Source organism: Rattus norvegicus, chromosome 1 (genome assembly GCF_021556685.1).
Source record: "Rattus norvegicus strain SHRSP/BbbUtx chromosome 1, alternate assembly SHRSP_T2T, whole genome shotgun sequence".
Taxonomy (NCBI): domain Eukaryota; kingdom Metazoa; phylum Chordata; class Mammalia; order Rodentia; family Muridae; genus Rattus; species Rattus norvegicus.
Genome location: NC_141534.1, coordinates 237,136,573 through 237,161,890, shown reverse-complemented (window position 1 = coordinate 237,161,890; position 25,318 = coordinate 237,136,573). Strand labels below are relative to the sequence as shown.

General features: G+C 46.4%; 1 protein-coding gene across 38 annotated transcripts in view; it reads right to left on the bottom strand.

The window, feature by feature from the left end:
* Positions 1–294: 294 nt before the first annotated feature.
* Smarca2 (SWI/SNF related BAF chromatin remodeling complex subunit ATPase 2) overlaps positions 295–25,318 on the bottom strand; it is a 167,491-nt gene continuing 142,467 nt past the window's right edge. For 19 of the 38 annotated variants that reach the window (XM_087575026.1, NM_001429135.1, XM_087575036.1 and 16 more), the window contains 5 exon segments: positions 7,663–7,768; positions 7,120–7,221; positions 4,396–4,528; positions 2,452–2,594; positions 295–1,358 (listed from right to left, as the gene is read on the bottom strand). In XM_087575026.1, the coding sequence (XP_087431152.1) occupies positions 1,323–1,358; positions 2,452–2,594; positions 4,396–4,528; positions 7,120–7,221; positions 7,663–7,768 (520 nt within the window). In that variant the 3' untranslated portion in view covers positions 295–1,322. 38 annotated transcript variants of the gene reach the window in all.

Sequence of the window (25,318 nt, the reverse complement as noted above, 5' to 3'; positions counted from 1 at the left end):
CACGTGGGTAGTGACTGAGTCAGTCTCCACACTGCCTACCTGTATAGATCCTTCTGACTAACGAATGAATTTTAAGCCAGGAGACCAAGCTTGACTGGAAGCAACCCCTTCTTTTAGTCAGAAAAGCAAATGGTCTCTTGCCTTTAATATTACACCTAGCTCATTTCTGGAGATGCTCCCCGCCCCCCCGGTGTGATCTGTATAACATGATTGTTCTCCTCTATCTGCAGAGAGCTCCCACATCACGTCCAAAGGTTTAGTGCCCTAGACCTCATAAAAGAAGAGGCGACAGAGTCAACGTAAACCATCGGTTTATTAAGGAAAGTACCAACACCACATCCTTGGAAATTACTGGAATTTTATTTGCCTCAGGCTCTTATGACTTGCAACCAAAGACATTGTGCAAAGAAAGCAAAGATTAAGTACACTTTAGGGAGAAGGAGACCATACACATCGGTAACACAGGAGATCGGGTGGACAAAAGAAGCCATCCGGGACACTCTAGACACTGTAATATTCAATAGCGTTGTCAATAAAACGAGAACCAAAAAAAAAAAAAAGTTTCAGCAATGTTTACAGTAGACATAAATCTTATACAAGTCAAAAAGCTTTTTTTTGTTGTTGTTGTTGTTCTTCAGATCATAGAGCATAAAATGGAAAAATGTATATGTAGGTGATATCTAACTACTGTACAATTGTCACTAGTAAAGTCGCTTATATGTACCACAGTGTAAAAAAAAAAACAAAAAACAAACAAACAAACAAAAAACCCCAAAAACCCAACAATACTGAAACAAATGAAAATCTTGAAAATCGCCTGATGAAAAATAAAATAACCAGTGGCTTTGAACGGTTCCCCCTGGCCATCGGCGCTGCAGAAGATGAAAATCTTCCCATCAGAACAGATGGCAGAACCGAGCCCACCAAACTGCGACCAGACTCGACCCACCTGTAGAAATATACTATCCACCCACATCTTTCCCATCAAAAGCTTTTTGTTTTTAATCTTTGAATCTTTGAGGCCCATTTGGTCACAATATGTTACAAATATCCGTGTGTGTGTGTGTGTGTGTGTGTGTGTGTGTGTGTGTGTGTGTGTGTGTACACGCGCGCGTCTCTTTTTTTTTTTTTTTACACCATGATATCATATGTTTGTCTGGCACTACCCTAAAGCTAGTTCTAGATGACAGTGAGGACGGAGAAATAACCCAGTGTGCCCAAATGGCAAGTGAACTCACTGGGGAGGAAGGAGAGGGGGAAGAAAGCATTCGGTTTGGCTGCCTGCCGCAGCCGCTGCCGCAGGAAGCTCATGTCCAGGCTGTTCACTCGTCGTCAGTCCCACTTGCTTCTGACTGTTCCTAAAAGAAAGAGGCAGACAGACTGAATGCACCACACCCCATGTCTTTCTGTGGAAAGACAGACACTGCAGAGGCATGGGTACCCTCTATGTCCCAGTGTGGAGTGCTGCGCTGGCAAGCCCAAGGCGGTGCCTGTCGGCTGCACTTGCTGTGTGCCCCTGAGATTTCTGAAGTCTGCTGCTAACCATCTCTACCTTTATCTGAGCTTAAAAACCTGTCCCACTGCAGGAAAAAGGCCATGCATTGAATATCTGCTCATTGGCAAGTCATCTCAAGAAAACAAGGTGTTTTAAATGTAACCGAAATATAGTAAGCCCGGTTCTAGAACTTTCCAAACACGCTGGAATAGCAAAGTGTTAAGGGGAACTCAAATTCACTTATGTACTAAAATGGAAAATTGTCTTTCCAGAATGAAAGCTATGTGGGGGTTGTTGTGCTGGGGAAACTGAGCTGCTGTGGGAAGTCAGTTAAGGATGGGACTGGCCAAGTGTCTGTCTGTCTGTCCTCCCAACAGTACTGGGCTGGGGAAGCTCCCAGGGTCTGAACTCAGCCCCTGCTCTTCACTCCCTCGGGACCTGCAGAGTACCCTGGACCCGAGTGATATCCATGTGACGATGCTAATATAAACGTTAAGCGTTCCTCAGATCTGAAGGTGCTGGCTTGATAAAATACTCCTTAAAATTTCCCTGATAAGAATAAAGCCTCTAGGTATTTAATCTCAGGCACCACAGCTAAAAACTCTGCCATCTCAATACTTTCCTTTTCCCCTCTAACCATTATTTTATCTGAACTGCTATGTACTCACAGCAAGCTGGGTACGAGAGATATAAAATATTAACCAGCCATGAAGAAAACTGTATTTGCACGTACATGCCCTAGAAGATTGAAAAGGGGAATTGAAACGGAGGGCTTTTCATTTCCACAGCCACACGCACGGTTTTAGATTCTTTGTTCTAAGTTTCTCTCTGTTCCTGTCTTCGACATGACCGCCTCACCAGGCTTCCTCCTCCATGGCCTAAGCAAGGATTGTGTACCCCATGAGGGGCTGTGGGCTGGAGCGTGCAGCCGCCCCTGTCCAGGCCTGTACACTCACGTTCTCATCCTGCTCCTCATCGCTGTCAAAATCGCTCACAACAGGTTTGGCTTTGCCTCGGTTTGGCCTTTTCTTGCCCTTCCCTGTATCCCGGCCTTTCTCTTCCTTTTTATTCAGTTTGATTTTCACCTTCACAGATTTTGCTAAAACGGAAACAAAAGAGTCCCCAGGGAGGACTCAAAGTCAGTCAAATTATTATTATCCCACATACAGATAACAAGTCTAACCTCCCCCAGTGCTGGAGAGCCTCGATGGCAGGCCAGTTCACTGTGCTGGTCTAGTTAGCTCCCCTCCAAGTGCAAGCAGGTCTCTGGGAGGGGAGTGACAGTCACAGGACCCCAGAGTGGGGGTGGATCCTTTTCCTGGTTCCTGGTGGCTGAGCAGGGGGATTATCAGATAAAAAATTTATATTAACTATTACCAATTCTTATAAAGGGCAAAAAGGAAGGATGACTTCACTGTGTACACTATTTGATTTAAAAATTCAAGTAGTGGGATGTGGGAGGGACGGGTGCGGGGAGGGCAGCATTTGGGATGTAATTAAACTAATAAAGTGAAAAAATAAAAATTCAAGTCGTTTAAGTAGCATTTTTAATATATAGAGACAAACTGGCAAGCAGAGAGACGACACGTGTCTTATATGCCATCTCATGCCTCTCTGCTGATTATTTCCAGGAAAAAAAAGCACAGTTTATACCTATACATGTTCTATATTCTATCCTACCAAGAATTCAAATATGTATAGACACGCAAACATGCAGAGACACCTGCAGCTTTATTTAGTTGCTACATACATGTGCAGGCATGCCCACTGTCCATGGCTTTCTTTTTACTTACACATGGGAGACAGTCGCATGTATCAGTTCACAGGTGTAGTGTAGCTTTTTTTCAACCCCTGAAGAGTTCCCATGCACAATCTACTCTATAATTGATTTAACCAGTGATGGGCGCTACAACAGAGAAAGCCACTGTAAAGCCATGCTAGCAGACTTTGGTGGGGGACCAAAGCAACCACATGGGACAGTCTAACGATATCTGTCAAGTGCATTGTCAGGAAGACTGTAGCCAGTTCTGCTCTCACTCAGAAGAGGGCAAAGTGCTGTGCCTCCTAAGGAACTTCTGGAAGAGGCAGCCCACTGTTTTGACTCCAAGTATCTAAGGATAAGTCATGAGAAGGTGGGTCTACAACATAAGCTGATTTCCCCACTATTTGTAGATCTCAAGACTGGCTGTATCTATTTCAATGGAGGTGGGGGGATTTGATCACTCCAGAGAGAATACATGAGCTGAGACTTTCAACCTCTTGGGGAAATGTAAGGAAATGGCCTCACTGAAACAGCAAAATTAAGACATTTTGATGCATCTGTTGATGTTTTTGGATCTGTTAAATGTGGAATTATATACTCCAAAATATCAGAAAACTGGAACACACTTCTCCAAATCCTATAGATTATGAGACTATACCTTATTCCACCTTCCAAGTCACCTACACTAAGCAAATAATTAACAATAAAAAAAAAAAAAACGATGTTTGTGAAATCACGTCTCTGTGCAGAGCAAAATTAGTGGGCGTAGTAAGATCAGTTTGACAATTATTTTTGAAAATCAATGCCTGTCTACGTGAGGCCTGGGCCCAGCAGCGCCTTGTGGGAACTTGTTGACTATGTAGGGGGTGGGGCCTCACGGATCCAGAAACACTGGGATGGAGCCCAGCAGTCTACAGTCTTCAAGCGCTGCAGATGTCATTACAGTGCTATGGAGTGACCGGTGGTGTGCATGCAAGTGTCATCCTGACATCCAAAGGCAGCGCCGTCCTGGGCTCCACGACTGGTACATTTCATTTTAACAGCTGAGAGAACTGGGCGAAAGCAGGGCAGGTGTATGGCCTTTAGTGTGTGTGGAAACAGGCCTGCAAGTGGGAAGGGCAAGGAGCAGGAGACTCACCCTCTGCCTCTGACTCCTCTTCATCCTCTTCCTCCTCCTCCTCATTGCTTTCCTCCTCACTCTCTTCTTCTTTGGCAATTTTCTGCCGAGCACTCTTAAACACTGACTGGAGGACAATGGAGTCTTCGTAGATCTAGATGGCCAAAGTGTCAGCTGTTAAAACCCAGAGGCTGAGTCTGACAGACCCACACCTGCTGTGTGCACTAGTCAACACACACACACACACACACACACACACACACACACACACGCTTTAGTTTAAGAGATGCCACTATTGGTTTTCTTTCCCCATGTGTATAGTATGTGTTCATATGTGTGTGGCCATGTATATAGATGGCAGGAGTGTTCCTCGATCACTCTTTATATTAGCTGTCCAGGCAGGATCTCTTATAGAATTATCATCAGCTGGACCCCTAAACCCATCCTAGATCCTGGGCATCTGAACTGGTCCTCAAACTTGTGTGGCAAGTGCTTTAAAGGCTGAGCCAACTCGCCAGGCTACCATTCACTTTTTATGAAAACCCAGAGGCAAAACAATGACTCCAGACACAGGCACAAAGATACTCAATGGAAAACCAAAGACACTGAAATGAAGTTCAAGAATGTGTTGAGGCTGGGTGTAGTGGCACAGCCTTTTAGTCCTAGAACTCAGGAGGGAGAGGCAGGCAGATCTCTGTGAGTTTGAGACCAGCCTGATTGATCTACAGAGTGAATCCAGGATAGCCATGGCTCTGTTACACAGTAAAACCCTGTCTTAAAAACTATATATATATATATATATATATATATATATATATATATATATATATGCACACACACACCTCACACACCTTTTTTTTTTTTTTTTTTGAGACATCGTTTCTGTGAGTAACAGCCCTTGCTATCATAGAACTCACTCCGTAGACCAAGCTGGCCCCAAACTCAAGAGAGCTACCTGCCTCTGCCTCCTGAGTGCTGGGATTAAAAGTGAGCGCCACCATATCCCAGCCAAAATTCAGTATTTTAAAACACACCTATTTAAGCTGTTCTCTTAAATACCATGGCAACACAGTGGCAAAGGAACTTTTCCATAGCTGTTCCCCGTCGCTGACCTTCAGTGCAGCCAACAGCCACTTAACACATGCACAGCTTGTGCACCTACCCTGCGCAGCCCCATGCTGCAGGGAGAGGAACAGGAAGTCTAACCACAGTCCTTTCACTCACGGAATTAAAATGGAACCGCTGTATCCATTACATATCTCACTTCTGGATATGTAATCAAAATAATTAGAAGCAGAGGGTTGAGGAAATAAATATCCTCCACACACCCATGTTCCTAAGATGCACCTCAGCCAAGAGCCAAGGAACCCAAAGGTCTATAGACAGATGAGTGACTGAGGAAAATATGGCCTAGGATTCAGCCTTTGGGAGGAAGGGCCTCCCCCATCGCCTGCTATAACACAGAAGAACCCTAGGAAGCCCGTGGCCAAGAGACAGACACTAAGTGGTCCCATTTTTGTAGGCAAACTCACAGAAAGTCCAAGGGTGGCTCTAGGAACTGGGGTCGGGGAAAGAATGTGACAGGCCTACGAGTCATCGTTTGCTGTAGACCTATTAAATACCCACAGGAGCTGCCTTAGCACTACTGAACTGCGCCCTTCAAAAAGAGGCAAGAGAGTAAAGCTTATGTTGTCTTTTGGCCACAATTCAAAAGCAGAGTACAAATGAATGGCCGTTGCTCTCTGGAATTGACTCCCTTTGCTGTAAAGGAGTCCCACACCAGGTAGGCGCTGGTGGCACACACCTTTAATCCCATTATTCGGGAGGCAGATCTCTGTGAATTCAAGGTTGGAGTGGTCTACAGAGCAAGTTCTAGGACATCCAGGACTATACACAGAGGGACACGGTCTCAAAAAATAAATAAATAAAAGAATGAGTTGGCCAACACATTCAGGGAAGTGGTAGGGTAGCCTATGGCAGACTATGAGGACACTGGGACAAAATGTGCCAGAGATATGAGTTAACAAGTTAAGGTGAGGACGAGCCAGCCAGGGGTAAGCCAAGAGTGAAAGGGAGAAAGGCAGGAGGCCCAGGTGGGGATATGGAGGCGTCACTGTCAATCCTGGCTGTGGAAGTGGACTCTGCCGGGCTACGTGCCACGTAGCGTCTCTGTGTAACCTGCCCTGCCCTGTTTCTTCTCTTTTGCTGGATCTGGCAGCTGCAGGCCAGAAAGACAGGTAGGAAAACAGAAATCAATTCCCACCGTAGGTAAGTGGTACTGAGCTGGTATTAAAGAGGAAGTGTCTGCCTCCTGACATTCATAAGTTCACGGTTATTTACAATGACTTCCTGACTATGGAGGAGGGAACCAAGAATTTTTAAAAACCCCCTTCCATCCCATTTTCAATCACTGAACTTTGACCTCCTGGTGGAAGGTAACTGCCATCACGGAGTCTCTGTCAATGCAGAGAAGCTACCTAGTCTCTAGTATCACCTTCAGAGGCTTGCTTGAGTTCCTCCTCTAATGGAGAGACAAGCCTCGGAGGAAGCACAGGCTTCCCAGCTGTGGCACCAATCTCTCCCTCTATTCCCACAGGCTGCAGAGAACACGACCTTTTTACTTCTCACTGTTCTGCTGGGGAGGAAGCAACTATACAAAAAAAAAAAAGTAGAGATGAAATACTTCACTTCCAAGAGCCTAAGCACGGTTAAGGTTAGACACTTCTCAGACAGCTTGACACATACCTGGGATCCTTCCAAGTTGAATGTCTGTGCATTGTGACAGAGAAGCATGACATCTTTCTCCAGGTCTCCCAGGCTTCGGTACTTATGATTACGGATTCTTTCCTGATGACAGAAGAGGGATATGTGACTGTCCTTCCTTGTCTAAGGAAGCCCACACTTCCCTTTGTCTTCATAACCTTCAGCCTTATCAGGTGGGTGGGACTGCACAGTCCAAGGGCGGGGCATCACTGACCAGGACCCCCCCTCCCACCAGTGACCTTTAGGACGGGGAGGAAGGTGCACAGAACAGGAAATGAATGGCATTGGAGGGACAGAAGGTTCTCTACAACATGCAGTGTGTGTGATCTGAGCTTGCAATGATCAAATAACATGCATGGAAGGGATCGGTGCCGTCCCGGGTCCCCGCCTTTCCTGGGCAAGCCTTGTGTAGGTCAGTGGTTAGCAACCAGGAGGCCGCTACCCCAGCCCCACTTAGAAATCACTCCAGAGCATCCATGCATCCTCCTTTGTGTACTTGAAGAATAACAGTGAACGGGTATCTACCTTTATCTTTTTGAAATCCACTGGCTTCCTAATTAATTCATAGTATTCTGGTAACTCTTTTCTGGAAGGTAACTGAATGAAGACTTCACTGAGCTGTCGCCCTGAACTGCAGGATGGGGAAGACAAACAGAAACAAAGCAGATGAGGCACTCCTCAGCGAGGGGGTCATTTCAGAGACTGTCGACAAAGCAAAGGAGGTCCCACGCACACAGGCATGGGGGCTATGGGAGTGGAGGAAAAGCCCACCACCGCTCTGGAGGCCAATGCCCCGTGTGCCGGCTTCAATCACATGAGAGCACAATTATGTCCCCTGCGTCTGTCTCTCTCTCTCTCTCTCTCTCTCTCTCTCTCTCTCTCTCTCTCTCTCTCTCACACACACACACACACACACACACACACGTGGCACATACCCTGTGGATTCCCCTGTCAGGAGCTAATCTCTTTTCATTGTGACAGAAATATTTAAAATAACTTATTGAAGCCCCAGGTCCCATTTGAAATGAAAAAACAGAGTTGGTTAAAAGAAATCACACAGACACCACTCCCATGTTGCTTTTGTCTTCAAAATTCACTGTGTATTTGGAAAATATGTTAAAATATACAGAGCAATGCTAACGTGATGCTGCTGTGTGCTCACACAATCCCTCCCGTGTTCCTACATGCCACAGAGCCCCTCCCATCATCCCTTGCCCGAGAAGCCCCTTCCCATCCATCCCCCAAATGCACTTAAATGTGTGTAGAGCAATTTGGGCAAAAGGGAACAATTGCTAATAATGTGCATGTTTCTCAGATCCGAGCTGTGCCCTCCCCCAATGCATGGTGGGTTTATTGAAAGCAGGTTTAGTAGAGAGATGTTTTAGCCTTTTGTCATTTGGGAGAGCCGACTGCAGAGCAACAAGCTTTCCACATCAACTTAATGCTGGAAGCAGGCACGGTTAAAGGTACAAAGGATAATTGAGGTTCACGATCCCAATACCTGAGCTGGCCTTGCTAAAGCAATAACAGCTTGTGATTTATGGTCTAGTCGCTTTCCACAGAATGGTTACTGCCCTTATGATGGCATCTCCAGTTCCTTTGTGCAGCCAGAAACATCAAAAGATAATCATAAGTCCCCCCCCCCCCCGGCATGTAAATTTTGGAAGGTGGCTGCACCAGCGTTAGGGAATGCTCAGAGGCAGCAGCAAGGCGTGAGTGACAATGTGCCGTTTTAATCCACAGTCCCAGTTGTATAATTAAAAAATAATCATAATGACAGTTATCATAAAAGAGGCATGCGCACTAACTCAAGTGGTTGCCTAGCAACCAGTGGGGGAAAAGCTGAAGTGCAAAGGGGCTCGCATAAATTAACCGACAATCCCCAGTCAAAGGATGGGCAAGCTTTCCCCCTATGGTGGGTCACTGTTTTGTTTTATTTTTAATGCTTAGATGAGCCTCATGAATACTAAAATCAGGAACAGACACAAGAGGTTTAAAAAGCAAGGCTACCAAATGCTAGGAAATTAGACTCTGGGATTACTGTGGCGAGAACCAAGGTGTTCTCTTACCCCTCCAACCCCTGCAGACTTGATATGTTTGTACGTCCATAATTTGCGTCACACAGTGTACGGCATGTTTCCTTGTTTACAATCAGTTCCAGCACAGGGCCACAACTGCTGATGTGCACCTCTACCACTTTGAAATTTATACACTTGTATTTTACCCTTTTTGAAAAAAAGAACATCTTAATGGCACCAAAATGAAGTCTCTGTGTGTTAATTTTTCTATTTCTGTAAGTGTTTTCTTTGAGTGTTTTCGTAAGCTGGCATCAGTCCTCATGCCAAGCCTTTCCTGTAGCCACGGCTTCAACACCTGACCCTCAGTGACATCTTCAGTGTCATTTCCTGTAGTCCCAACAGATGGTGTCATTTTTCTATTGACAGATTACAAGCACAACTTTGCTCTGGACACCTGTGGTGGACGGACTCTCAATTTCACCTATGCTCCTGGAGAAGTAAGAGTTAGACACTATGGACTAGACCTATGAATACACCAGAACTTCAAGAGAGTGCAGAGCCACGAGGGTCACCCATGCCTGCCTCCTCTCTCCAGGCAAACCTGCAGGCCCTAGGTCCCCTGAAGAGACAAGTCCGGAGTCACCTATGCTCACAAGCAAAGAGTTCAGTGTTCTGAGACTCAGGGTCAGTATATAAAATGCAAACAAATATATCTTATTCTATTTAAAAAAACTGGTCTAAACACTCCTTCCTGTTTTCTCTACCCCCTGCAGCCCTCTGCCCCCTTATAAAAAGAGAAGGATGCCTAAGGGTGACCTAGAAACCTCGAAGTTGTCTTCCAGCCCCTTCCACTTTTCCATCCATACCTTGGGCTAGCCACCAAGCGTTCTAGGGTGTGGCCTTACACCCTAGTTGTTCTACCGTTACTTTGTCAGCTCCACAGAATCTCTTTTCCTTTGAAGCATCCTCACATGTATGACTGAATATTTCTTATATCTGGGGCTGGAGGTAGCGAGCTAGGGTCCGTCTACTCTATAATCCCCAGATGGCCAAACCCATTACATCCTCTCTCCTCAGGATGTGGAAGGCTAGGATTACAGGTATGAACTAGTCCTGGTTGAAATCCACCCCACTTCAAACACTATACGATCCTCCCATAATCCAGACCCATTCCCTATAAAAATGGAGGGCAGTCTCCTTAATATTAACTGCATTTAACTTAATGTGTCTCACTCCTCAGAATTTTTTCTCTTCTTCCCACAAGGACTTGATGGAGTGAGGGAGAGCGAGCTTGGCTCACCGGTACAGCTAGCTGTGCAACGCTTGTGGGTCTCGCATCCTCACTGATCTTTACTTCCCTGAGAGAGGCACGGTTGAGCACTCCTCCTGGTGTCCCTCTGGGTCCCTCCTGTTGATTCAAATCTAGGCTAAGGCCTGGCTGTTTCTGCTAGGTCACCACTGTTGCTGACCTGACTCGACTGAACTGGACTGCTGGTGTATCTGTGAAGTGTTTGCGAGTGGACTGAGCTGCTGCTGCCTGCTAACCTGTGAACTGAACTGCCCATTTCCAGACAACACAGATGGGAGTTACTCCAAGGAACCTCTCTAAACAGGTCCACTTCCCCCATATCCTTTCTTTCCCACTACCTCTGGTGGGTGGTAGGCTACAAGGGAGGGTAAAGCAGTTAAGAACCATCGTTAAAAATATAGATTGAAAAAAGTTAAAGTTACATTTAAGGACCTATAGAATTCACCAGGGTAGCTGAACACTTGCTAAAGGACTGCAATAGTTAATTAACCTCACCTCCACCAAGAAAAAAGTATAAATTTAAAGAAACAGATTAAAAAATAAAAGGAAGTCATTTGAATGATAGATAATTATAGAATTGTTTGGAGAAGGTGGTCTGGCTCTGTTGGAGGCTTTATCCTATCCTACGTATTTTTTTCACTATGTTTTTTAATACATTGTAAGACCTAAGTATAAGTTATTGGAGTGCACTACTTCCTGTGGCAAAAGCAGCACCCCTCCCCGCATCCCTGAGTCCACAGCTTTTATACCTGTTTTTATATCATACATACTATGATGTGCGACTACGAAGATGCAGGGCTTACAGGAGCAGGTGGCAAGCCCTTTTCTGTCCACCAAGGTGAAGGGACACAGGGATATGAGGGCTGTGTTACGTGCATGAGGAGAAGCACTATGCTCCACCCAGCAATGGAAACTTGCAAACCCTGCCTATAAAGATGTCCACGCACACATCACTGAGATTTAGTTTGTTATCACTCATCTGGAAACCAGTTTCTCCCTGTAACCTCTACAGTCTACGAGGCGAGGTTCCCCCATCTATCATACCGACTCGAGATGGAGGCTGTGTACAGTGCATCAATACCAGCTTCATCTCGGTTAGGTACCACAGGAAGCACGCTGTGGACTAACGCTTAGAAATGCCATCCTTTAAAGTAGCCAAGGCTGACCTTGAACTTTGTATCCTCTGAAACACAAGGATCTGTGTACCTACATGATTCATGCACCTACATGGTTCCTGCAGTTCTGGGGGGGTCAAACCGTGGGATATGAGCTTGCAAGGCAAATGCTCTAACAGCTGTGTTTTCTTTATCACCCAATGAAGTTGATCAGTTGACTATAATAGTTGTGGAAAAGATATGGTAAAAAAAAAAAAAAACAAGGAAAGTAAAACTATGGCTTACTTTATAGGAAAATGAAGTTAGGAGTTAGAACACTCACTTAGGATTGAAGGGATAGAATAGGAAAGTTACCACAGTCCGGAAGGTATCCTATACAGGAAGAAAACTTCCTATTTGGGAAGAAAACTTAGAAACTAGAATGGCATCTGAGCGGGTAAGGCAATGCCACTTTCTCCCCAGATCAGGTTCCTGAAGAAGCTTCATACACCCTACTGATAAATTTCTTCATGGTCACACCCAGTTATCTAAGAAACCCTGGGATTCGGAGTCAGGTATGAAACAGAAGCCACGGTCACTAACTAGAGAGATCTGTTGTCTGGGCGTTGCAATCCCCAGCAGTGGCTGATACGTGACTCTGACTCCGTAGGCTCCCGTGGCTTGGAGTAAGGTTAATTTTGTTTATGGTGGTTGGGTGGGTAGCCTTTAGAACGACTCTGCATTTCAAGAAAGAACACAGATATCTACGCCATGCCCCTCAGTTATCAGGAAACAGATGGCTACCATGATAGAGAAGCCGAGCCCTCACTCAGGACCGCCACCTGACCTCACGCACAGTTCAGGGACAGTGGCATCTGAACCACTGCTCTAATCATTCTTGTCTCTTCTGGGTAAAAACAAAGATAAAGACGAAACGGGTGCCTGAGAGATGGGGCAGCACTAGAGGGCTATACCACCAGGCCTGATGACCTAAACTTCACAGCCAGAACCCACAGGGTAGAAGGAAAGAACCAATTCCCACAAGTTGCCCTCTGAACTCTACGTGCATGCCAGAGCATGTATAGACACGTGAACACACAAGATATATAAAATGTAAAACAAACAAAAAAAAGACATATCAAGATGGTCATCGGAGGATAACTTGCGATAATTTAAATCAAAGAGCCACGATGTTTACCATCACAGAAAGACCGGTGATGGGATGCGAGGGACTCTAAAGCTGGACCCGGGAGGAGGAGGCTGTTATGGAATTAAAAAAGAAAACAAACCACCCGGGATATAAGCTGCTAAGTGTGGCCCATCTCAAAAGATTTGAAATAAGCAAAGGAAAGGGATCAGAAGGAGCTACGGGAGCGCTGGAGAGATGGCTCAGTGGTTTAGAACACTGCACTTCCAGAGGTCCTGGGTTCAATTTCCAGCGACACACAGTGGCTCGCAACCATCTGCAGTGGGATCCGATACCCTCTTCTGGTGCGTCTGAGGACAGTTACAGTGTACTCACATACATAAAATAAGTAAATCTTCAAAGCAAAACAAAACAGAGGAACTCTGGGACAACTTTACATTCACAGGATCACGCTCTGCACCAAGATTTATAATCCAGTGCAACGCTGAACCGGGTCACCCACAAAGTGGGTCTCAGCGCTTTGACTGGGCTACCTTGTTTGAGGACGTGCTGTAGGTCAAGAATCACATTTTGCTTTCTCTTTTAAAAACTGACATGTGTCACATGGCTAGCTCTGATTCCTATCGAAGGAACAGCATTTGTCACTACCCCCTCCTTTAAGTTTGACCAGTAGCAAGAGCACAAAAGGAACATGCAGAATAACTACGGGAAAAAATTCCCTAAGACACTGCAGCCTTAAGAAGCAAGTGCACGTTTTAGACAGTTCTTTAGAATAGCCTGATAGCACCTCCCACTGTCAGAGACACTTGGGACAAAAGGATATTTGCTTCCAAGAATTTTCTTTCTTCATTTTATACTGTCTATGGCCATCAGCTCCCAATCCTCCTGCATCAGCCTCCCAGTCAGCCAATTACAGGCTGGGAACCAGCACATCTGGCTCTTTTATTTTCTTGAGACATTTTTCCTAGACTTACTTCCTATCACTTGACTTTTAGAAACGTCGACAGAGGCCATCTAGTTCCTTACACTTCTTTTTATTCCTTATGTGACATTTCATAATAGCAAGAAAAGGTATGAATTCTCACCTACCTCTGCCAGGCACGACAGCTAAATGGCCTGCCCCTCCCCGGCCTGCCACCTCCTGGGCTTTCATCACATCCTCCTGGAAACCAGAGATGCTGTCCTTTCACAGTATACGGATGGACTGACCCTCCCCCACCACAGTATTCTGTCCTTTGATCCTAGACAGTGTCTTGTCTTCTATATGGTAAAAGTGCTTCAAGGCTCTTGGCTGATTTGTGACACAAACCTTCTAGAAGGAAATGAAGCTTAGTGCTTCTCTGCCTGAGAGTCTGAGGCCCAGAGATGCTGATTTGCTTAATGGTGGGTCGTGGTATGTTCCTGAGGGCCCTTTCCTGCAGTAGCCAGTTTGGTAAGCTCTGGAGTGAGACAGATTCCTCTCACGAACACAAAGGATTTATGCATGTACAAATCTATGTAATATCTACCATTTTTCAATACCAATCCATTTTTGACCAAAACATTCATGGACCTGAGGGGTCATTCATGTAGACTTGGAGCCTGACAGGAAGAGAAGGGCTATAGGGCCAGAGTAATACTGGAAGCTAGGGGAGGCTGTCTGTTATAGTTGCCTTTCTATTGCTGTGACAGAACACCATGGCCAAAGCAACTTGAGAGGGGAACAGTTTACTTCATCTTACCATTTTACACCTCTCGGGCCTCACTGAAGGAAGCCAGGGCAGGAACCTGGAGGCAGGAACTGAAGCAGAGGCCATGGAAAAATGCTACTTACTGGCTTGCTCAGCTTGCTTTCTTGAACTATCCATAGCTGGATAGACCCACCCACATAAGTCATCCACCCTGCAAGCCTGCCTACAAGCCAGTTTTATGGAGTCATTTTCTCAATCAAGGTTTCCTCTTCTCAGGCGACAGTAGCTTGTCTCGGGTTACAGATAGCAAAACAAAAGCCAAGCAGATGGGCTTTCCTTGCCCACCCATCCTGTATGTGGGTATGGCTGGGAGAGTAGTATCACACCAGTCAAGTCACCTGGAGTCCCAGCAGCCTGGCCCAGCAGTGCTCACATCACAGGTATCTGTAATGAGGGTGAAGAAAGACACCACAGCCCACATTAACCTACACACGTTCTAAGTGCAACATCGAGCTCTAACTTGGCATTGCTCAAAGAGTGTGCCACAGCACACCAATTTATGGGGCTATAAACAGCGTTTTCTGGAAAGGTGGTTGACCAAACACATGCATTTGGGGAACACTGGGTTAAGAAAAATTATAGGCTGTTGACTTCACAGCCATTACCCTCCACCCCCACCCCCAGCCCCCAGCTCTCTCTCTGGACTGGGTATGTCTAAGAGAGTTAGAAGATGAGTGTGGGAAGTCCTTCTACAGGAACCTTTTCTCAGACAAAACACCAGGCTAGGACCTCACCAGCCTGCTAGTCCATGAGACCAACTTGGCAGCACTTGTGAGGTCCAAAGTATCAGACAGAGAATGAAGAACTTCTCAGATATCTAGCAGTTGAATTCTGTCTAAATGTCTCCACAAAGTCACAATACTCCTCCTTGGTAAATCTTCTGGAATCCATGAAGCCTTTAAATGCAAAGGGGCCTGGGCATGAGAGCCATTCTAGCAACCTTCCCCCTCCATTTACAGAAATACAGAATGCCTAATGCCAGAGGTGCTAAAAATAGGCTTTGTCTAAAACAATTCCTTGGCTGGTACTGAAAGAGCAGTCAATACTAATGATATGATCATGACATCAGGGCTGTTAACAGCCACAGAGAGAGTTTAAGTGTCCTGGTGTGGAGTCTGCAGGGCTGGGCTACTCCATACACATGTGCACAGAAATGTATACACGTGCTACCCCACGCATACCTCACCGCCCTTTCACCCGAGTTCCTATCAATGGCACTGAGCCTTCACTCACCAAGCAGAAAACAGCCAAGAGCTCTGAGAATCCCACCTCAGATTCGTCTGCCCAAATCTATGAGACATTCTGAGTGTGCATTCTGCCGCCTTCCTCCTCACTGCCGCTGCCTTATCAGAAGGATGTTTCCCCCTTCATCTCCAGCACCCCTCATTCTATATCTCCACACCTCTTTACTCCCAACATGAACCTGTGACACGGCCTATAAATCCTCTCTTGGCTCTCCTTTCCTCGCAGCACAGCAAGGTGAGGGGAGCAGCCATTCAGCCACCCCTAGCAGACACCACACACTGGGCACTGCACCCTCTCAGCAGGAACTCGGGTGTATGGTCAACACTGGAAAGCAATGGGAGGGACAGTCGACTGCCAGGACATGGAGATCGGAGTTCTTAAAGGGCACGCTTCGGTTCCTTACTTTGCAGCTCCCAGCTTTCTGGGTCTGTCCTCTGCTTCACCTGGGGATGGCTCCCCTTTCTTTAGAGAGGGCAGCCTAGAAATACAAGGTCTCCAGAGGCCTCTATTTAACTCCACTTCCTTACGTAGAGCTCATGGTCACTCTACTGAGGACTCTAACCGGTCATGCTCACCCCGCCACAACCTCTCTGTCACCCGCAAGCCTGGGATTTCCTGCTCTTCCTCCCTACACCATGACTGCTCATGCTACTCACATCAGGTATCTGTACTATTTAGCTCCTTCCAACAGTGTGTAAGGCAATCTATTTTACGTTTTCTGTTTTTCCCCCTCTCTCTCTTTCCATTTTCAATACTTACACAGAGACAGGCACAGAAAATCCCTGGGCTTTTGAACGGCAAGGAAGGATTTTTTGAATTTGCTCTGAAGGAAGGGTTAATTTATCAAAATGCAGCTCTGGAATTGTCACCCAGCTCAGGCTTCTGGGGAAAAGGCAACAAGGGGGACTCTAATACAGATGACACCAGCTCCAAAGAGCCCCCAAGGAAGTAAGCACCAAGCCTCTACTAACCTCTGGAAATGACCGTTTAAATTGTATTTAGTGAAAATGGATTTATCTAGGTCCTAACTGCATCTAGTTATATTCTCTACCCTCAGAAAGCCTGGGCATGACATAGGGGGTTGACAGTAGCCTTTAAAGTCATTAATCCACTTTTTCATGGTCATGTGGCCGCTTTGAAGGAGGAGAGGGGGAAGAGCAAAGAGAACAGGAACTCAGACCCACGCCTGCTTTGGGGGCTGGGTGACTTTTAGACCCTGGGGCTTCTTTTCTAGGTCCACACAAGTCACTGTGTTATGTAAACAGCCTAATCTAACAGAGTCAGAGAGTTTCAAGACCACCTAAATCCTTTCTCCTGAGGAAAGAAACAAACAGAGCATAATTGGCAGTGTTCGGCAGGCTCTGTGTGGTATGTGCTTTCCAGGATTGGACAAGGACACGGGGACACCGTCTTGGAGGTCGGAGTTCTTAAAGATCACACTCAGGTTCCTCCACTTTGGAGCTCACAGCTTTCTGGGTCTGTCCTCTGCTTCACCCCGGGGTGGCTCCCCTTTCTTTGGACAGGGCAGCCCAGATGTACAAAGAACACATGGTTTCTAGAAGCAGTCTATTTACCCACACTTCCTCCCATAGCCTGCTCACGCCCGTGTGGTTACTGAGAACCAACAATCTTGCCTGGGTTTTATTTCTACAGACATGTATTTAAGGCCTCATGTTTAAAAAAACAAAAAAAAAAAAAAAGAAGGCCACACAAGTTGAGATCTGTTCATTTTAAAATAGGGGAACAACCTATATTCTTTTCCTTCTGGCCTTGGATTAGATCCTGCACTGATTGGGTTAGGGTTAGGGTTAGGGTTAGGGTTAAGGTACAGACAATATTACTGGATCATCGGATAAAACTGGAGGCAAAGCACCACAGTGATAATTTCAACATCTGAGCTTGATCAAAAGGGAGGAAAGGACCACACTCCATACACAGGTAACTTTTGTCTTGACGCCATATCCATCCATCTCCAATCAAGCAACGCCATCCAAGTCTAGCATCTCTAGGGGAAGAGCGAGTCTGAAGAGCGCTCCTGATACCCACCCAGCCGAGGCAGAAGCACATGAAAGTCAGACGGACAGTTGGTGGAGGAAGCTCAGGACTCACCATGATGGGAGGCTCAGAGGTCACACCCTGAAATCCAGTCCAGCACACATGGGAGCAAATGCAGGAAGTGCCTGCCCTCCTCCCCAGCCCATGCCAACCGCAATCAAGTCCAGGAAGCACAGCGGTACGCACATGCCCTACCCTCATGTCACACACATCGGGTCTCCTGGAGTTTTCGACATTAAGCTCTAACGCCTAGGTAGCACAGAGTCACAAGGTCCGTAGGACACATACCAGGATGACAATCAGAAGGGACAGAGGTGGCAGGGACCTACCTCTGAGGTGCTGAGGACTGGGCAGGCTTCGGCTCCTGCCACCTTTGAAAGACATGCATGTAAAGGCGGGCTCTTCCGGGGGAGCACACTGCACAAACAACCTCAAACGCGTGGCAGGGTAATTTAAGAGGATGTGTACCTGCAACCCCATTCCCAGTAGAGGTGACTCGGGGCAGGGGAGTGGTGACTAGGTAAGTTTGTTCCCAAAGACCGAGTCTATGCATCAGCTTGCTTTGTGTACCAAAGGATACCTGTGTTTAGAGACATGGGAATACAAGGCAGATCCTGACCTGTTTCCTTCTATTTCCAACTGAGAATTACAGGGCACCTTCTCCACGTTACACCTGCAGCAGAGTAGAAAGAACACTGGAGTCAGAAGACCTGTGTCCTCCTCCCAGCCCAGCTCCTCCCTCTCGGGCTGGGTGGCCAGGAGATCACACAAGGTATCATTCTACAGTGATACACATTTCTCCAAAATGGCGGCGGTGGTGGGCTTGGGGCATGGCTTCTTAACACCTCTGGGCCCTTCCTGTGGTCTCCCTGCTCTCCTGTCCCATTTCCCTCCAGAAATGTCCCATTTGTGGTTCTAGAAGCAGTGAAGAATGAAAAGCCATGCTAGATCTTCGGAAGGATGGCGATGTGACTTGAGTCCATGCTGGCCGCTCGTTTGTACAGTAGGGATGATACTTACCCAGACAGCTCCTAACTATGAGCTAGAGAAGGGAGGTTTTGCTCTCAGCACCTGCCACATGCAGGGTTTCTGTGTGGCAGCAGCTCTGGTTTCTGGTCACCAGCTGAGCTCTCCTTCCCTGACCTCTCCTTTTCAGCAGAGCACTGAATAAGTGCTCTTGACTGGGAATGAATTTGAGCCACCATCTGAGGGTTACAATGACAGTTCTGGACATTGACACCTAGGTGACCTTTTATGTGGTAGCCAGGGAAGGGCAATAAGGTTGGCAGCACTCTGGGAAGCTCTCCCTCCCATCCAGATTATGCCCTGGACCAAACCAGCAGTCTCCCTTGGCAAACTCAGATTAGCCGACCTCTGGGCCTCTGCATTGCCCCTGCCTGCTTGGCCCAGAGTAGGAGGCAACTGGACAGGATCAGCGTATACCACACAGCGGAGATATGAATGTGAATGCAAAACTCTAAATATACAGCGTTAACCAGAATGTCTGAAATCCATGTGAGAACTCGGAGGGCCATGCTAAGAAAACAAAACTCTAAAGTTGCTAGGTTCAGAGCACGGAAACCTACTCTTCCTAAACCAGGGGTCTGGAATCTTTTAAGAAACAGGAAGACAGGATCAGATATGTACTTCAGAACGAAGGCAAGGCAGGAAGGGACGAGAGACTAGACTCCCACACAACTGGCAGCTACTCTAGACCACGGTTCCAGAGTCTCATGGAGGCAGTGGGTGAGAACTTGCCGTGGAGACCCCTGTGTGGGGAGGGGCTTTAGAAGTGAGGTGTGGACTGGAAGACTTTGTGGCTGATGGTGTTGATACAGAAGCCAAAACCAACCGTGGTCCCCTCAGAAGAAGAAGAACCCCGGAAGGACCAACAACACCCTGAGCGTTTTATAAAATACACTGTAACTAGTTCAGAGAGAGTCAGTCACAGTTCTATGATCTGACAGCAGCAAAGGCTACAATCTAACAGAGGAGCCAGGTACTAAACAAAGGAGATTCTAAAAGATCTCCTTTGTTAACAGATAAATTCCAGTCGTTCTGACAGAGGTTAGGAATCTGACTGGCTTGGGGAAACGACACAAAAGCACAGACCACAGTGGATGTTAAGTTATGCCAAAGACTTGGGTTTGCATATGTACTTTACAGATCTGTTTCAAAAGGCAGTAGGCATGATGGTGTGAGCAATCCCCTGGATGGAAGCCTTGAAAGCTGTTAAGAGCAGGCTCTGACCTAGGAGGACAGCTCAGTGAATTTTGAGGAAGAGCAACCGGACAGAAAATCTTAAAAGGAAACAATGTCTCTGAGCAAGAGTCCAGCCCTTCTGGGAACGGGCCAGTTAAAAGTGGGTCTTCAAAAATTAGGGGTTGGGGATTTAGCTCAGTGGTAGAGCGCTTGCCTAGGAAGCGCAAGGCCCTGGGTTCAGTCCCCAGCTCCGGAAAAAAGAACCAAAAAAAAAAAAAAAAAAAAAAATTGTGGCTTGGCCCAACATGAAATAAGGAATGCTACAAATTACTTTCTAGTTTATGTAGGGATTAAACAAGGATGATTGCGATTGGGTTTAGAAGTTGCCATTTCCTTGAAAAGGGGCAATAATGTAGTGGTTCTCTCTTCCCTCCACGCCCCCAGAAAAGTGTCACTATGATGAGTTTTCTTCAAAAATCAAAAACTAACATCATGGATGCATCCTGGCATAGTAAAGCTCTCAGGACCCGCCTTCTCCACCTCCCCCTAGTCTGTGTCAGCAGCACATGCTAACATGTCTTCCCTGCATGGTGCAGAGCAGAGGAGGCTGGAGAGAGAGAGCTGGAGTGAGGACCCTGTGGCTAGATGTAGCACTGAATCCCCTGAACTGGAAACCGCACAGAGAGTTTTTGCAGGATGAGTAAATGATTTCCCCAACACCCAAAGCACTAAATTCAGATCAAGTGCAGGTCTGAACCATCCGTCAAGGTATCGCTAAGGACTCACTAAAATTATAAAGTTGGGAGCGATATAGTGCAGGGAGGTAGGAGTTACATAGCCACCATTCCTGCCACGCCTCCTGCACTGTATGGTAGCCCCCTAGCCACCAATCAGACTACCCAAGCAGAACTTCCCTCCTTCCCAACTGCTTCATGTCATCGTAGGTCCAACTGAGACAGGATCTCGTCACGTTGCCCAGCCTGGCCTTAACCTGGATATCCTTGTGCCTTAATTTCCTACTGCAGGTTAACATTTGTGTATGTCATATGCCAAAGCTTTCCAAATTCTTTAGGAAGGAGAACACAGCCTTGAAAAGTGAGGTATAATAAACACAGCAGAAGCTCCTCGCTGGAGAGTTCACTTTTTTTTTTTTTTTTTTTTTTAAGGAACATATCAAGGTGCTTCAAATGAGTTCAAGTGACCAGCGGTAAACTAATTACATCCTGAAAGAGTGTAGATTGCTTCTGCCAACACTGCGTAGGAAATCAGACAGTAGAAACGGAGGCAGAGGCTAGAGAGCAGCAAATATCCCTGTTTTGAAATGAGAAATGAAACCCAATATTGTTAGGCTTTGTGTTGACCCTTGTTGAGAACTTAAGACTAAATTACCCAGAGGCTGGGGGGCTACTTAGCAAAGATAAATAACATCATTAAGGACTGGCAGGGGGTGTCCCTGAAAAAGCCACGGCAGGCAGGCAGGCCAACCTCATTTCATCAGGGTTTCTAGGTTGATAGATGGGAAAGGGCTACAGACATGGTGTCGTTGGTTTTAGTCTTTCTTGATAACCTTGAGAAGGGACAGATGAACATAGGTGACATGAGGGCCTGGCCCCGTGAGTTCAACAACACGGAACCAACCTCAAGGACTACTGGCCCACGGGTTCATGTCAACCTGCGCCGATGCTCAGGATGTGTCACAGAGCCCCTTCCTGGTTCCTTTACAAACATTTCAGCACTAGTTTCTGACACATCTTGGGCTTTGAAAAACCCCAGGAAGATGAGCAAATACTTGTTTAAAGAGTAAGACACAAGTAAGATCAATGAGAATGGACACTGTGAGGTGGGGCTGCACGGAGCTAGGGGACCTTCAGTAGATGATGCTTGAACACTAATGCTTACTTAGCTCCAGTCTGAACTTAGCAGTTTTTGTGAAAAGATACATATGGTGTATGCCATGTGTCCGACATCAGCCAGCTCTGTGTCAAGGATTCCTGAGAAAGCAAAGTGACCCTTGAGCCACATACACAAAGCTCTGGTGTCCAGAATAAACAACTCTACCACCACATAGCCTCGGAGCACATCAGGAATTTTTGGAGGCATGGTTCAAATGGGCAGTACAAGAGTGGAACGTGCCTATGGAGAGTCTAAGTGTCACTCAGAGAACAAAGGCCTGAAGAAGATTGCCCTGGGCTCGAGATGCCAGTTTATAACTATGTTCAAAGGGCATCTCTTGAAAGGAGACTGGATTCATTCTCTGACTAGTTTATAGAGTAGCTAAAAGTCAGTGGGAAGGATTCAACCATAGTGAAGACGGTCATGCAGTGTCAAGAAGTTCCAGAACCCCTGCCCTGATGTGAGGTCCACATCTGTAGGCTGGAGGCCTTTCTGTCACCAGGGCTGCTACTGCAACCTGAATCATAGGACACTAGACCAGGCAGAGCCAAAGCCCAGAACCTCTGCCTTTAAGACTGTATCTAGGCACCTTTTCCTAAGACCTGGAAGAGCTCATCTGGGTCAGTCTCTACCTGTTCTCTATGGCATCTCGTGGTGATTTTAAAGAGTACAGGTGCAACAGAGTAGCAATCCTTTACAAAGAAAGAGTGCCTCGGGTTAAATCCTATAGAAGGTGAGCGGGTAGTTGGAAGTCTTCCAAACAAGTAGAAGACAAAGCACTTTCACGAAGTCAAAACAAAGTGCGGCTTGAGATAAAGTTTTCTATTTGGGACAAATAACATGGTAGGAACTAGTAGTAGCCGTGTACTAACTACCTAACAGCCCTCAGGTTCTTCATTCACACAGGCATTGGCTCTTTGGGGTCACATCTTAAAACCGTCATGCTTTAAAATATAAAGCAATAAATAGACACAAATTATCCTAAGTCTTTATGGAAAGACCAAGCCACATCTGTCCCCGAATCTTGCAAGGACTTTTCAATGACTGCTCCTGAGAGCTAATTAATTCTTATGTAACTGTTAAATACAGGTGGAGGTCTCCCTTAATAAACTGCACGGCTACGCAGCCATCGGAACCCTACTAGCACGGGATGGGCGCGTTAGATGGAGTTCTGTACAGGTGCCACCTCTTCTTGCAGCAGGCTGCGCTACTGTATTAGTAACTGCCTCTAATGCAAGAGAAACCAACCCAGCAAGATGTGCATTTTTCCAGTAGCATTTTTTTTTCCAAAGTGAACCAAAAATACCGCACTGTATCTAATTAAGGCCCTCCTAATTTTGGGCGCCTCCTACTTGAGAACCAAGTTGGGTAAGAGAAACACAAAATAGAAACAGAGTCCCATTGCTTCTTCTCGAGGATCACTAACATGAAATATACACGAGACATGCAGCGGTAGGAGATTTAGCATGTGATCTCCAGAAAGTACCCAAAAACGCAGGAACATAATGCGTCTTAGGAGGGTGCTTTTGAAGGAGAACCCAATACGCAAACAAATGAGTAAAGCCAGGAAGAGGAAGAACCACTCAATACCTGTGTGCTGTAATATTTAAAAATCCCTTGCCTGCAGTACCACTAAAGACATGCTCACTAGCCAGTTCCGGTGAAACTGCACTTTCTGTTTCTGGAACTAAAACCATGGAAACCAGTATCTGGCAAGGACACTTTCTTCTTTGTGCTCAGAGGTCCCTTCACCTGCTTGATTAACTGTAAACAGTCTCCAAGTTTGATTATTAATCATTAAACTATTTAAAGAATCCGGGGTTATACTTACTGCCTGGGACAACAATTCCACAGGCTGGGGCAGGAATTATTTCACGGTGTGTGCAGGGAACCTGGGGGTCAGTCAGGTAAGTGGACACCAGATTCAAATGTAAGCAGCTGAGGCTCGGCAAGGAAGGCCTTTGTACAGTGAGCCCCTGGGCTCTGCTTCCCCTGGATAAAGGAGTCCCGTTCGCAGGGCTCTGTTTTTGGGAATGGGCTCTGAAGAGGTCTGTTGTAGTTATGTACACCAGGTTGACACAAATGCAGCCAGCAGGCAAAGTAAACAAGCTGCCGGAAGCCTATCAACAACCAGCAACTCATACTCCACATTGCTGGTAGGGATGGCAACAGCTGAGACCACCTGTGAGGTGTCAGGTAAAGAGCTCCCCTGGGGGAGCGTCTGGCAGAATGCTGCCAGCTTTTTAAGTTTTTCCAAAGGGGGAGTGGAGAAATAGAAACATTACAACCCCCCCCCAACACTATAAAGGCAAATAAAGCAATCTATTGGCAACATGAGACCCACTAGGTGTTGACCCTTCGCTGATTAAGGAAACTGAAATGCAAGCCACTCTTCAAAGGACCTGCTTTTAAATTCCCACAGGCTCGCCTCAGCCCCACTCAGTTTTCCAACAGACCCAGATGGACTCAGCAAGCCAAGCCGTCATCAAAGGCCTGCACCTGGTCAGAGAGACAGACGTTATGCTCTCCTGACACAAAGGCAAAAAATAAAAAAGTCGGAGGCAGCGCAGAGTGACACTGTCTACTTAGTTGCAATTTCCTCCCGCCAGAGGCTGATAGGCGGTGTAATGATTCAGCTTCCCCCTGTGGGCAAGCAACTGGTGGAACGGGGTAAGTAGAAACTGCAGTTACACACACACACACACACACACACACACACACACACACACACACATCTCATGCTTACTCCAGACCAAGAGTGGACTTGGGGTCCAGTTTCCCCTCTGTGGATTGTCAGTGAGAGCAGATCCACACTCAGGAGGAGGGGGATGCTCTTGGTGGCCACTTTACAGTATTTAAAAGGATGTATCTTTTCTTTTCTCTCTCTTTCTCTCCTTCTCTCCCTCTCCCTTCTTTCCTTCCTTTTTTTTTTTTCCCCAAAAAGAAAATAACAAAGTTACTAAGTACCAGGAGTTACAAGTCCTGATGAGTCAAGAGACAGGAGTAATCCTGACCCCTCAATGAACCTTTCTCCTCCTGTCCCCATCTCTGCTTTGGAAACTATCACATGGGTTAGAAAGGCTTAAGAGCAGAATTCCTGGTGGAAAGTTTCTATTCTTCCTGCCACTTAATCTTTCGAACAATTTCTTCCTCCCTGTCATGGAATATGTCAAGCTATGAGGAGACACCCTGACAGGAGGTTGAAATGTAGCTGCCCACTTTCAGTTCAGGGGGTGTCTGGGACAACAGGAGTGAAAACTCATGGCCTCTAACAGCTGATTTCTAGGATCACGCCATTCAGAGAGCAGAAATATCCGCTTTCCACGGAAACAAGAGATGGCTTCGGAAGGAAAACAACATTGCAACAAATCCACATATCATTACAGCAAATGGAAACCAAGGCAAGAAACTCAAAATCAACTAACTCCACTGCGACCAGACTAGTTCACTAGTGTAGGGTTGACTGACGAACGCAAGTGTCTTGGCCT